The sequence below is a fragment of the Pyxicephalus adspersus genome, chromosome 3 (genome assembly GCF_032062135.1).
Source record: "Pyxicephalus adspersus chromosome 3, UCB_Pads_2.0, whole genome shotgun sequence".
In the NCBI taxonomy this organism is placed as follows: domain Eukaryota; kingdom Metazoa; phylum Chordata; class Amphibia; order Anura; family Pyxicephalidae; genus Pyxicephalus; species Pyxicephalus adspersus.
The window spans coordinates 68,866,228-68,880,673 of NC_092860.1; the positions used below are offsets into that span (position 1 = coordinate 68,866,228).

Sequence of the window (14,446 nt, forward strand, 5' to 3'; positions counted from 1 at the left end):
TTGTTCAGTCTGTTGGTTCCCAGCCAACTTCCTTGTGCTGTTCCAGTGTTCCTGTCTGTCTGTGGTTATCCCTGAGTCACCTGTACCTCCTGTTGCTTCCAGTGTCTCCTGTGTTCCTTGTGCCCACAGTGGCCCCTGTTTCACCGGTGTCTGTCTCCTGGCTCCCTGGCATTTGATCCCTTGTGTGTGGCCTGACCTCTCTTGCTTGCTGCCTGCCTCGACCTCGTCTTTCCTCGACTATCCTTCTGCTTTGTGATTTGGTACCTTGGTGTGCCCAAGGACCTCAATCTGGCAGTAACCAGCGGCGCAACACCCTCACCATCAGAGGCCCTGGAGAAAACCTGGTTACTGCTTAGACTCTGCGTCTTGGCCCTTCTCAAGGCTCACACCACCTCTGTGCAAGCTGTAGTGCCCCCTAGTGGTCATGTTTCTTCATACATGACATTAGTGTTTGTTTTGCAAAAAATTGATAGCATAGAACCAACTGTTGGGTGCTGTTTGATCTGGGAATGTAGTGCATGGGATCCATGGTGAGGCTGCCAAAATTATTGGAAAGAGAGAGGATTTTATTTGAACCCAATCTTTTGAGATATTTTCGTTTTTCTATTCCACTATTCTTTGTAGCTCAACTGCTTTGGTAATATATGTATAACTAATTCTGGGGCACTTACCATCCCAAAGAAATTTAAAGGTGGATAATTTATTGAGTATAACAAGACTAGATCACTTGGTAGTTTGATGCCTAAATAGGTTAAGTGGTTTTGCTTCTTTTTAAATGGGTAAGTATGTAAAAGGTGTTGTTTCCCCTGTGTCGAATGGACAACACTAATTGCCAGCGATTTAGAGTTAATTTTGAAATGTGAAATATATTGGACCTGTTCAAATTTCCCCAAAAGAACAGGAAAGTATGTGCTTGGGTTGAAAATGAAAGAAGGTAAGTCTTATCATTTTATACTGTTTGCCTTTGATTTTAAAGACCATGATATCTGAAGTTTGGGGAACAGTTTTGAGAAATGTTTCTAATGTTGTTAATAGTATAAATATTATTATTATTATTATTATTATTATTATTAATAATAATAATGAAAAACAATAATTAGTGTCAACATATTATGCAGCGTTGTACATTAAATAGGGTTTGCAAATCACAGACAGATACAGACAGTGACACAGGAAAAGAAGCGACCCTGCCCTGAAGAGCTTACAATCTGCACAGGAAGGTGTGTCTTAGTGAGCTCTTCAAAAAATTCACAGGGCCCTGGCCTGATATCCTTTACAGGCTAGGGAGGATGGCATAATCTTTGAGAAACCCGGAAGCTAGTTCCCCTGACAGTGACTCGGAGCTGGAGTCCATGTGTCTTAATGAGGATCTCAGCGCAGGACCCAGAAGCAATGAAAGCATTAATGAGTTTTCACAAAAAATTGGTGGAGCAATTGCTGATTAAAATAGACAAAAATGAGCTATCTTGCATGCAACTAAACCTATGGAAAAAACTTTTGAAGTATGATCCTTCTTGCAGGAGGGTTTGGTCCCCAGGAGTGCCCAAGGACACTCTTTAGGAACATCATCATATTGGTGAGAAATGAGTCCATTTTCTCTATGGATCTGGCTTGGTGTTTGGGGAGATTTGGAGAGGTTATGACCCCTCTAAAAAGGTCTTGGAAGAACAGGACATATAGACAGAAGCATGGAAAACCACCAATAAATTAAAGTTTATTGGTAATGTCATTCAACATATACTATCCTCAGCGTTTATTAGCAGAGACAGGATAGTTGTGTTTTACCCTGGCCAACCACAAGTGTGGTAAAAAAAGGCCATTTTGCAGCTTCCGTTTCAGAACTGAAGTGTCCCTTAGGTCAGAGGCTGGGACATATGGCAAAGGATTGTAACAGGATTGTGTGCAATATGTGTGGGAGGCTGGCCACTCTTACAAGAAGTGCACCATAGCAATGTATAATCTGGACCCAGAAGTTTGTGAAACAAAAAGAGGATGGCAAAGAAAGTTTAGTTTACGATGCTGCAAAGTCTATTGAAGTGGTGTCTGAGGTTTTACCTTCTTTGGTGGGTGGGGTTCAGGATGTTTTTCAGGAGTCTGGATTTAGTGTAGGTGTGTCTTCCCCTGGGTTTATTCCCGATACTCCTCCCTGTGTGTCTGTCTGGGAAGTGTCTCCCTCCCTTTCTGTGTCGATGTCAGGTGTAAGTATTTGTGACCTGGGTCCTCAGCAGGGTAAAAGGGTGGGTAAGGAGGCACACACTAACGGTACATCCCAGGTTCCCCATAGATCAACTAGGGTGGCCAGAATGGAAATAGGGGGTAAAGGGAAGTGGGAATTAGGTGGGTCATGTCTTTCTAAAAAAGATTTAGCCACTTCAGTGGCTTGAAATGAAGAGGAAAATGGCAGGAAAAGAATGTGTCAGCTCCCCCTTCTCCGTTAATGGAGATGTCAGTTGAGAATAGTTTTGGGGTGTTATAAGATGATGGTGGTGGGTCGGAGATTGAATCTATGGAAGAATCCTAATGAAAATTCAGGAGTTTGGAAAGAGTTGAGATCAAGAAGAAGCTACTTCAATCATCCTATTGGCGGTGCCTGCGCCATTGAAGGTGGCGACCATTTTTGTCACCAGCATCAAATCTGTAAGTGCTCATGACACTGATTTATTTTTTCTCAGTAGGTTTGATGCTGACATTTTATTTTTACAGGAGAGCCAGCTCAGTTCTCCAGCCAATATCCATCTGGCAAAAAGGAAGTGGAGGTGCAGACCTTCCTTTTGATCTCTTGTAGCTGAACCTCACAGTGGAGTTGCTGTTCTTTTTAAAACAGATAAGGTAACTTGTCAGCAGATTATTGAAGTAGAAATGGGGAGCTGTATGATCATAGACACCATGGTGGAGGGGCAAGACCTGCTCCTTATAAACATCTATGGGCTGCAGACAAAATGGGACAGGAAATGCCTCTTAAACAAGGTTAAGCCCTTTCTTTTTACTTGTCAAGCAGATTGTCATTAGAGGTGATCTTAACACTATTATTAGACCTAAACACTGGAAATAGAGATGGTTAGACAGGCAGGTCTGGTGGATAAGCACATTAAGAACTACCCAGGTGACATCGGGTTCACATTTAGGAGAGGGACTAGTGGGAGCAGGATAGAAATAGTTTTTTTTAAAGGAGGACTCCGCTTTTTGAGGTTCGTGCAGTGGAATTCTTTGACCACTTTATGCTATCTGTTATCCTGAATGCTTCAAATACTTATGCTTCAAATAGGTATCTAGAAACCTAATATGGAATTTTTGGAAGACGATAGTGTCGGACAATCCTTTGAGGATTTCTTTCAATCTCTCCTGGACCTGTGTAGCAGTAAGTCTAAGTGGTGGGTGCTTCTTAAAAGTAGGTTTGATGGCTTTTTCAGATCCCTTGGTAAAAAGAAACAATGTGATAAATATGTAAGCTATCAGAGATTTCGCAGAAGGCTTGACCAACTTTCTTGAGGAAAGATAAGTCCCTCTTGAACCCTGTGTCATCTGGTTACTGCTTAATTCCCCTAGTGTTATAATTCTGTCTGTATTTCCATGCAAAAAGTGTTACATTTTTTTTGCATGGAAATGTATTTTACATAATAGGCTATAATTCTTAGGCATAACTCACCGAAATATGTCCAATATTTAATAAATGTAATAATAAACTTTAAATAAAAAAAACACAAAAATCTGTTAAAAAAAAAAAAAAAAAAATAGTGAAACGTAATATAACTGTACAGTGGCATGTATAATATATATATATATATATTATACTAAATATATATTATATGAAGATTTCTTTGTATTAGACTCAATACAGCTATTTTGTATTGAATCCAATTCAAAATGATTTGAATCTCAATCCTCCCGCCCGCACCGACGTCACCGGGAAACCCCAGAGATCGTCTCTGCAGTTCACTGCTGAAGATCAGAAGAGGAGGACGTGTCCCCAGGACCTATGGGGACCCGCAGGACGCTGGGGAAGGCCGACAGAGCAAGGTAAGTGTTTTTTTTTTTTTTAATTTACGTGACCCCGAGTGTGACTGCTCTTTGCAGGTAAAATCCACGCCGAGTCACATTAGGGATTACTGCTAGGGAGGTTAATGTGCTCATCGAGGAGATTGCTGGAGATCGAGGAGGTCTCAAAAAACTCCTTTTGAGAGAAAACCAATAGGACCGGCAGGCCTCTTTGGTTCTGGAAAAGGATTATGGTAAATACTACTCACCTGACCTTTACCAGAATTGCAAACAGTTTGGAGGGTCTGATTACAGGTTCCCTGGTTATGTTCAGGTCAGGGATGCCCGCTGAGACCCCTGCTATACATGTCTGCAATTAACCCCTATATTCGAAGGCTAAAGAGTGGACCACTGTGCAGAGTTCTTTGGGCATTGCTGATAAGCACCCTTTGAGAGTAATTACCTGTGCTGATGGTGTATCTGTGATTATCTTTGGGACAAATGAGGCACAGGTGGTAGTCTCAGAGACTTAACAGTATGCAGAGGCCTTGGGTTCTAAGATCAGCCATGACAAGTGTGAACTTTTCTGGATGGATAGGGAAGGTCAAAATTTCGACCTCTCGGATACCTTCCCAGAACCTCATGAGGAAGTCAAAATTTTGGGAATTTTATTTGGATGAGGTGATTATAACCCGCTAAATTGGGAAACTAAGCTGGAGATCGCAAATGCCAAGATGGTAAAGTGGAGGAATTGGAGAATGTCATACAGAGAAAGGGTTGATCTGATCAAAACTTACCTGGTACCAATAGTCTTGCATGTCAACTTTGTCTGTCTTTTGCCAGCCTCCCTGTGTACGGGGATACAGCTGATTCTTCCAGATGCTCTGGGAAAACAGGATGAACCTAGTGAAAAGGAATGTGACCTGTCTATCCAGAAGGGAGGGTGGCCTACGTATGGTCAACCTGGTGATATTCTTTTCTTTGCTGTTTATTAAGTTTAATTTTGGTAACATGCTTGCAGAGAAAGAACCCTCCTGGATGGATAGGAATTTTCCAGTCCTGATTCAAGCCTTTTTTGTGTGATAAGGAAACAGGGAAATGTGAAAAAGCCAGGGATCCAGCAGGATGGGCTTCTGGCTTATGTTACCCTGAGCTTGAAAGTACTAAAGCAATAGCAGATCACAACGGAGGACATTAAAATCTATAGGAAAACCTGGAGATGTTAATTGGCCTTAAGTGATTGCCAAAAATTACAGTTTTGAGGGAGATGCTGAGATTAATTAATATGAAAAGATTCCCATAAAGTTTAGAGACCTGACTTGGCTTACTTAAGGATTTATCAGCACTGGTCCTCAAGAGACTGTGTGTGCTTGAGACAGGAATGTAGAGAATCAGAAGAGACCATATTCCCTGTCTTAGTCCCATGAGTTATGCAGGGTGGGTATATAGAGCATTCGAGAATCACTGGGATTTTTATTTTGATAAACCTTTTATAGTTAGTGCAGTGGTCCAATATTATACTTGGAATGCACAGTACCAGGAATGCATATGGAGAAAATGATATTCTGCACGCAGTGGGGAAAATTCAGGGTCTTAAAAAAAAGAGAATAGCAGAGGGGGCCTGGATGAGGGCACTGAGGAACATAAAGTCTTCCTTCAGTGTACTTCTTTTCTCAGGGTGAGCGTCTCTCTCTCTCCTTTTTACACTCCCTAGATTTTGTTGTGAATTGATTTTTTTGAAAAAGGGCTACTTACATTGTGACAGGTTTGTGCTTCTTGGTCTTATTTAGTATATGTTAGGAGAGTATTTGAAATATATTTGTATAATTATTCTTTTCTTTATACCATTCTTTGAGTTTGGAATAATACCTAATATTTATTTTTTTATTTATGAGTATATTGTAAATATTGTATATATTATGTTTTATTATGTGGTTGCAAGATCTTTTAATAATAAAAAAAAAAATTACAATCTTAGAGGTGTGGGAAGTAGCACACAATAGGAGTGGGGCATATAGAATGGTGAGTAAGTAGTAGGAATTTTAAGAGACAGAAACAGACGGGTAGGCAAGTTTGGGTATATGGGTTTAAAAATCTCCTTTTAAAAGAGTAGAAAATAGGAGCAAGCCAAATATATTGCAGAAGACCATTCCAGAGAGTTGGGGACTTTTTCAAAAAGTCTTGAAGCTGTATGTGTGACAAACTTTTGAGAGAGGAAGTCGTTAATAGGTCAAGGAGGGAAGAAAGCAGCTAGGGGGATATTTTTCTATCAGGTCAGAAATGTAGGACAAGTGGGACAAGAGCTGTGGAGGAATTTGAAGGCATAGCACAGGAGCTTTATTAATGATGTATTAACTTAAGAAAAACACTTCCAATTTCTTGAAAGGCTTGAAAAAATGTCTTGAAAAAAGATAAATTGTCAGCTTTCACTTCTCCTTCAAGACTACAGGAAACCATTTTAGCTGCTCTGTCCTAAGAATGCTGGCCATGCTACAAGAGTATTGTGCCAAAGACACAGAAAAGGGACTATTGGCTTATTGGTTCTGTCAGCTAGATCATGTGATAAAGGGATCACCAGGTTGTTAGAACAGTGGCAACATGTGCATTGTCGCTGGAAAAAGAAGTAGACTTGGTATTGGATCACACATTTACTTTTTATGTGAAATATTAAACATGATACAAAGCATTTGTCAGCAGCTAGCTTGGCTAGATATGGGGTTATTTTACTTACACCTACCAATTAAACAATCAGATAATGTAATATATTAATTCTTGCTACACTCTTTCCATGTGTTTCCCTCCATTCTTTCTGTGTGTCTAATTGTTTCCCTCGCAATCTTCCTCTGATGTGGTATGTCTCCTATTCTGCCTGCAAAATTTCATCCCTTTGTGTCCAATTGTTTTCCCCTGCAATCTTCATCTGATTGTCCTAATGCAGATGATTTTATTACACCAACTGAAATCTCCCCATAGATTTATCTATTCAGTATCCCTTTGTACCAGCTGAGTGCACATTGATATTAATTGACCTGCCAACCCCCTCCCCTACTTAGGTTCAACTGATATCCCAAATTCCTAGTTACTGACATCTGGTCCATGCATATTCAGGGCCCAAAGCACTTCTATTTAAACAACAGGCATGGTCACGTGGGTACCCTATCACGTGCCCAAATATTAAGTGACAAATTATAAATGCAATGGGAATTGAAACAGGCATACAATTACAATCCACAACTCCCATTTCCTGCCTTTGGACTGATTCATCCATCTGACTCCAATACAACCTCTACTGCTGTCATTCTGAAGTGCTATTTCACCAAGGCATCTCTGTGACTGACTCATCCTATCACACTCCTGGAACTCAAGAAGCTTGTAAGCCTCACTACAACCCACATTACAAGACCAGCTCTCATGGACTGTTTGACACATTGTTTATTGAACTCATATGGTTCTCAATTATCTGTCAAAATGTATTATTCACCCTGCACTCATTTTGCTGGCTCTATTCACTCTCCTTCCCAGTCTAATAACCCATTGTCTCTCTGCTGCTTCACTCTCCTGCTTTATCTGTCTGTGCTTCTAAACTTTTTTTTCTCTACTGCTACTGTCTGGTGACATCTCGCCCAACCATGGTCCCCCCACAGGCTCTTTCTTCCCTACACTGTCAGCAAAACGCTCCCTTCTCCTAACATTATTCCCATTCACCCCACCTATAAATCTTTCCCCCTTTCTATGGCAGTCTATGGAATGCCAGATCTGTTGGCAATAAAATAACCTATATACACAACATTCCTTTCTAAATCTCTGAACTTCTTGTTCCCACTGAAACTTTGCTTTCCTCCTCTGACTCTGCCTCTGCTGCTGCTCTCTCCTATGGAGGCCTGAACCTAGACCCCTAGACCTGCCAAGAGTAGGGGGTGGTGTGGGTCTCACATATCTGTAACCTTGACTAAAACCCACTCTCAAACTGTCACGTCCCTAACCCCCACCCTCTCTAAAATCACATCTCTGGATAAAGCTGCCACTCAGTTCAACCACACTCTTTCTCTGGCTCTGGATAAAGTTGCCCCTGCCACCTTCCGCCATGTCTTGCTAACCCCCGACCGTGGCACAACAATCACAGCAAACAGCTACAAAAGACTTCGAGCAGCTGAGTGCCAGTGGAAAAAATCTAGCCTCAGCACTGACTTCATAGACTACAAAGCCAGACAATAATACTTTAACACTGAACTCACTGTCACTAAGCAAAATTATTATTCTCCGCTGTCATTTCCTCTGAGGGTTCCAACCCACGCAACCTCTTCTTAACAATTGACTCCCTTCTAAACCCCACACCTGCTCACCCCACAACAACCTTCCAGAGACATTGTCACCTACTTTAGAGATAAAATTGACAAATTCAGACATGATGTCTCTGTTCACAGGGCTACTCCAACCATATACACCCTTTCCACCTGTAAATCATCACTAACCTCCCTCAGCCCTGTTACTGTGGATGAAGTCTCCTCTCTTCTCTCACAATCCCCAGCAATTGTGTGATGCAATCATGTCAATATGGACCAAAATCAATAAAGGAATGTTTTCATCACCTTTGGTAAATGCATGCTAAAAAAATTTTGGACAGTTCTAATAGTAAAAGGGTGTCCAACCTGTTACTAGCAATATGTATATAGAATGTGGACATTGAGTAGTAGTATCTACAAGTGTCTACCATGGCTGTATGTAAGTGTTTTCTTTGTGTTTAAGTGGCTGTTTGAGTGTGGGTATTTCTGTGCATGCTGTGTTTTATAATGTGTGTGTTTGCTCCTTCGTTTGTGTTGATGTGCCTACCATAGATGTTTGGGTGACTGTCTTTTTTACTCTGTGTGTATTGCTTTGCACTTTTGTGTGAATTTGCCACACTTTGTTGGTCTGTGATTACTTGTGTTTTTCTGTCTGCTTATGTATATATGTTTTCCTGTACTTTGTGTGAGTGTGTTTTTCTCCTTTCTATCTTCTCCTTGCATCTTAAATTGCTTGGTAAGAATGCCACTTCATTGATTGTATACAATACCAACCCGACTTTGTGCCCTTACACATTATATGCCTCCATTTATTGTGTGCATGTAACTTTACTGCGTTATCATGCATCTTGTGCTTAGTGTGCTTCTGGTAAAGAGCTTTCTACAATCCTCTTATACTTGCCTGGCTTGTGTTTTCTTTAACACTACTTCCTGCTGTGCAGCTGTCAAAAATATGTTGCACTTCCAGGTACAGGGGAGCATATTACATTCTCTCATGTGATGATGCCTGGGTCTAGCAGATCACTGAAGAAAAACTATCACATCCTCTAAAAAATGACATCCCTGCTCTTCCTACTAACTAACACAACTGATTTTAAAGCCTGATGCAAAGTAGAAAAGAGTGGTGTGGGAGCAAAGGTATGATGAGTTTATTAGCAAGGAGGATGGTCTTTGCAAAGACATCCATTGCATTGGCAAGGTGGCAGTATCCCTTAAAATAATGTCACTTTTAATTATGTGATTTTATTTACATGTTTCTTTTTTGTATTTTTTAATACCCCTTTATCTGTTTTACTTCTCAGGTATCTCAATAATATAATTGGTAATCCGAATGAGGAGAAATATTGTTCCATTAGATTTTCCAACAAAGTTTTTCAGGTAAAGCTGGGATTTTGAGCAACGTTCTATATGCAGTAATTAATGTATTTATTTATTTGTGTTTATTTTCTTCTTATATTAATTTATAGGAAAAAGTAAACTGTTTAGATGGATCCCTTGATTTTTTTACGGCAGTTGGATTTGAGAAGAAGACACTACCTTTGCCTGGACAAGGTCAGAAAATCTTGCCTTTTTAAACGTAATCAAATCAAAACAAGATAACTTAAAAAGTGTAGAACTTTTTTTTATTTATTCTTTTATATTTGTACAATTTAACATACCAGATGTGCAAGATGAATTCTACGTGCTGAGCAGTGAAGCAGTTAAAAATTTGAATGACTTAAAAAGGTCCCGAGATTCATTGTTAAGTGGAGAGCCCATTCGGGCCACTCTTGAGAGGCAGCCTCGAATCTTTGCACCATCAACTCAAGCTACAAGATTTTCTTTAACTGATGATTTCTATAACTTAACAGTAGAGGAGGTTAAACAAGAGTACCAACTAAGGTAAGTGTTCACAGCATGCTATGTAATTTTTTTTAAGTTAATTACCTTTGAAACGTAAATCTGAAATAAAAACTCTGGGTGAAAAATGTCATTTTTGTCAATTTTCTTATTGAAAATGTTTCTACTTTATTTTTCTATTGTTCCATTCTATTATGCTTTTTAAGATTTTTAAATTAATTGCTTGTAAAAGGCTGGCCAATTTTACAGTAATAGATACACAATTGGCGTAATTTATACATTTTTTGCTTGTGGACTCAATCCTATTTTTGTGAATTTTATTTATTTTCTCTGTCAGGTTAACTTTTCCTCATTGCTCCACTTTCTTTTGCTTGTATTTTGCTTTTCAAATTCCCACATCCTCTTCCACTTTACCCCAATTGTCTTTCTTTGCCCTTGTTCTCTTTTATCTTCCGGCCATTTCCTGATATGCCAGTTTACACTTTTTAGCTTATATGTTGAGTTCTACTTTTCATGCCTTGTATTGATTTTTTTTTGTCTTATACACCTTATCTCATTTTGTTTTGCACTATGCTATCAATGGATTGGTGTTTTATGTTGTCCATTTGCACTTGATTAAGGTTTCCCCTAATGAACTTGTTGACCTTTATACTTCTCCAAACCCAAAAAATATATAGAAATACAAATTTGCCAAATCAAAACTCATAGGCTTCTTCAAAAAAGCTAGGATTCCCCCTAGAGGCATTTTTACTGACATTTTTTCTGTAGTCAATGGGAAATTTAGAACTTTGTTAAATTGTAGCCAAAATTGCCAGGGAACCCGTGAGACAATGTCCCAAAACAAAAAAGAAATCAATAAAAAGCATGTGATTTTGTCCAGAATTAACATTAAAATTTAGGTGGGAAATGCAGATTTTTAAATATAGACTATTGACAGCTGCCCACTTTTTAGGGTAATTTCAAAGCCCCTGAACATATGATTGTTTCCAAAATTGCTAGTCAGGGGGACCATTTTTTAAATTAATGTTTAATTAACTTGTATTTGATTGTGTATTTCATTTAATATGCAACTGTTAATACTTTTGTTATGTATTTATTATTGTTAATATGTATACTTATTAGGCTGGAATTTTTATTATGTTATTGGGTATTTATTATATTTGTACAGCTGTTATATTTTCCTTTTTTATGCCTTCTTGTTTTTTCATCAAGGCGTGAGATCTGGGGCACACTGCTGCACCTGCAATTTGCATATATAGATCTTTTGCAGTTGTTATCTTTTGACAGTTTATAATTCACTACTGTGTTGATCTCATGTGCCCCATTTCACGTGGTCTGTGTCCCAGCTGACACAAGGTAGGTGGCCTCCTCAAGTCATCTCCCATGTTTAAGCTGTTTACCCCATGTTGAGATGCTGTTGGCATCAGCTTCCCTGTGCAGAGTATTTTAAGTGGGATTGGCAAACGGATGGTTAAATGGAACCCAGACCTAGAACATAATGCTTTAAATTTTGTAGCCTTCTTGGAAGTACTTGATCTTGTCTGAATCTGTGAGCTCCTGGCCTCCTGCCAATTCCTGTTTCCTAGAGGTTGCCCGTGCAGGTCATGTGCTGGGCAACCATGTGCTGGGATGGCACAACTAGCTTGCCGAGGCTGAAAGGGGGCTTTACTCCATGATAAAGAGTGCTGCGTTAGATTGGGGGATTGGTTTCTGAACTGCATTGGCAAAGGACCAAGGGCCAACAATTTCTTTATAGAATAATTCCACCTTTTGGGTTGCTGTCGTTTTGCATTACCTTCTAATATTTTTCATTCTACAGTTCTTTACCCTAAAATACTTATTATCCTATTCTGTTTTAGCTTTGTAATGGCAAGGCAGCCTCAAACCACAATTATTTAAACAAAATTTATAATTAATACTTTGTTGATTGTGTGTTATTTTTTCTCTTTTAGGCATAGTATTGCATGATCCTACCACAAAATATATCTTTTGTTTTAGACTTCTAGAATGCAAACAGTGTATAGAAACAAAATAGTGCCATGTTTCATGGGTCAAATGTGCTAGCAAACTGTACTACAGCATTTCAACATGTTTCCTGTTATTTCTGGATTCAGCTGGCAAGCAGGTCATTCAGATGTGACACCCAAAGTAGAAAGAATAATAGATGCCAGGCTGTATTTACCTGCATTCTATCCTTTTATGATTTTTTTTTTTAGCCTGTAAACTTTTATTTCCACAATATACACCTGCAGATTGCAAAATTTTCCAAATCCAAAGAATCTAAATCTTAAAGTTGATATCAGTGACACTGCTATCTCTTTGTTTTCTTTCTACCTGTCTGACCCTTCCTTTAAAGTTTCTTTCAATAGTAATTTCTCCTCTCCTACTCCCCTTTCTGTTGATTTCCCCAAGAGTCAGTCCTTGGAAAAGTTCTCTTTTTTCTGTTCATCTCCTCACTCAGCAGTCTCATATCCTCCTTTAGTTTACAGTACCCTCTGTATGCTGATGACACTCAAATCTATCTGTCCACCCCTGACTTGTCTCCCTCAGTCCTGGATAAGGTTTTCATGCTGCCTGCCTCATCATGGATTGCTGACAGATTTCTGAAACTCAACCTGGATAAAACAGAACTCATCCTCTTCCCCCCTCAAATTCCAACATTAAACCTGACATATTTCTGGTAATAACACAGTTATTCGTCCCTCCTCTCGGGCATGTTGTTATGGCGTCACCTTCGATTCTGCCCTCTCCATTACCATTACAGAACAATTCCAGGTCCTGTCCCTTTCACCTGCGCAAAAATATCTGGCCCTACTTGTCCCAAGAGACCACCAGACTCCTTGTACATGCTATTATGATCTCTCGTCTTGACTTCTCTCTGGTATTCCACTAACCTGACTCTCTTCTACAATATATTATGAATAAATGAATCAGTGCTGCAACCAGACTTATCCATCCTTCCAACCACTCATGTTCTGCTGGTAGAGCTAAAGTATGAAAAAGAGTATAATATAGTTACTCACACTTTACACTACAGATACAAGGGACTCCGATAAAGGTCTGAAACAGTTCTTACCTAGGTAAGAGCCCTTTGTGGGGGAGTGGTGGGCTTAAAACCACAAATTCACACATATCTTGTCTCTGTATACAAGCACTTATCAGAAAGTTTTAATATTTCTCAATTAAAAGTTAGAGTAGAACAGCTATCAATAAAAACAAAATAACAAGTCATAACCAATAAAATAGGATACATGTATACCAGACATAACATCAAGAAAACACTGTATGTTCAAGCAGGAAAAGGATATGGTATAATGAAGTAACAAGGCTAGGTATGCATTAAATTGTAATCTTCATGAAAGAGAGGATGAAGGGATCCAATATTAAAGGAAAAACCCCAGTTTTGGTTGTAGGCCCTGAGTAGCTTCCTGAAGTTATCCTAGTCCTTACTTGGCTTGGGACCAAAGGTGTAAATCAATTTGTGGAAGTTTCAAGAAGGTTACATTTTTGAGCAGGTCTTCCATTCCTCTAAAACTCAAATCCTGACAGTTAAAACAGATATTGAAAGGGCAAGTCTCTGCGACACTTTATATCCCGAGATTTGAGCTCTTCCAGTAGGGGTTTAGCTGATAGTCTGGTAGCTCAGCCCTATCAAACTCCAAGAGGCATTTTTGCCGTGCGGCTGCCATGATTTCTTCCTTTATGTGAAAATAGTGAACCCTACATATCACATCCGTTTGGCTCTATCAATAAGAAGTTTCAGATCTGCAGGGCGATCTATCAACATGTTAAAGACCCCTTTGGCCGTAACCAATAAATCAGGAGCAGTGGTAGCCTCAGGAAGGCTCTGGATTCGCATGTTGTTTCACCTATTGCAGTTCTCCAAATCATCAATTGAGCCAAACATTTAGTTGATTTTGCGGGAGTGATCTGTAAGTTGGGATTCTGTTGCGTGAAGGCTAGCTGCCTGTGATGTATGATCTGCCTGTACTATTGTCACAGCTTCTTTAGTGGTTTCTAGATCTTTCTTTAGCACTGCCAGCTCATCTTTAAATGAAGCCTCAAGGCGTTGTGTGTGAGCTTCTAAATCAGCCCTAGTGGGTTAAGAGCTGAGGTATGCTCTGATTGCTGTCAGGGGGGAAGAGGAAGCAGGCTCACCTTACGATGTAGACAGATCAGGCATTTCTGAGTCCTCTATGTGGTGGTGCTGTGTATTTGTGGGAAATATCCCTGTATATCCCCACCAGGAGTTCCCCACGGTCTGTGTTGACTACCGGTTACCTCTGAATGAAAGCAAAGGAAAAGGTAAACAGGCTTTTTAAGGCACAGATATCTGACTATATTATAAA

General features: G+C 39.6%; 1 protein-coding gene across 2 annotated transcripts in view; it reads left to right on the forward strand.

The window, feature by feature from the left end:
* Positions 1-14,446, forward strand: part of UBXN6 (UBX domain protein 6) — a 132,483-nt gene that overhangs the window by 63,449 nt on the left and 54,588 nt on the right. For both annotated transcript variants that reach the window (XM_072405065.1, XM_072405066.1), the window contains exons 7-9: positions 9,560-9,635; positions 9,725-9,809; positions 9,920-10,139. In XM_072405065.1, the coding sequence (XP_072261166.1) occupies positions 9,560-9,635; positions 9,725-9,809; positions 9,920-10,139 (381 nt within the window). The remainder of the gene's footprint in view (positions 1-9,559; positions 9,636-9,724; positions 9,810-9,919; positions 10,140-14,446) is intronic.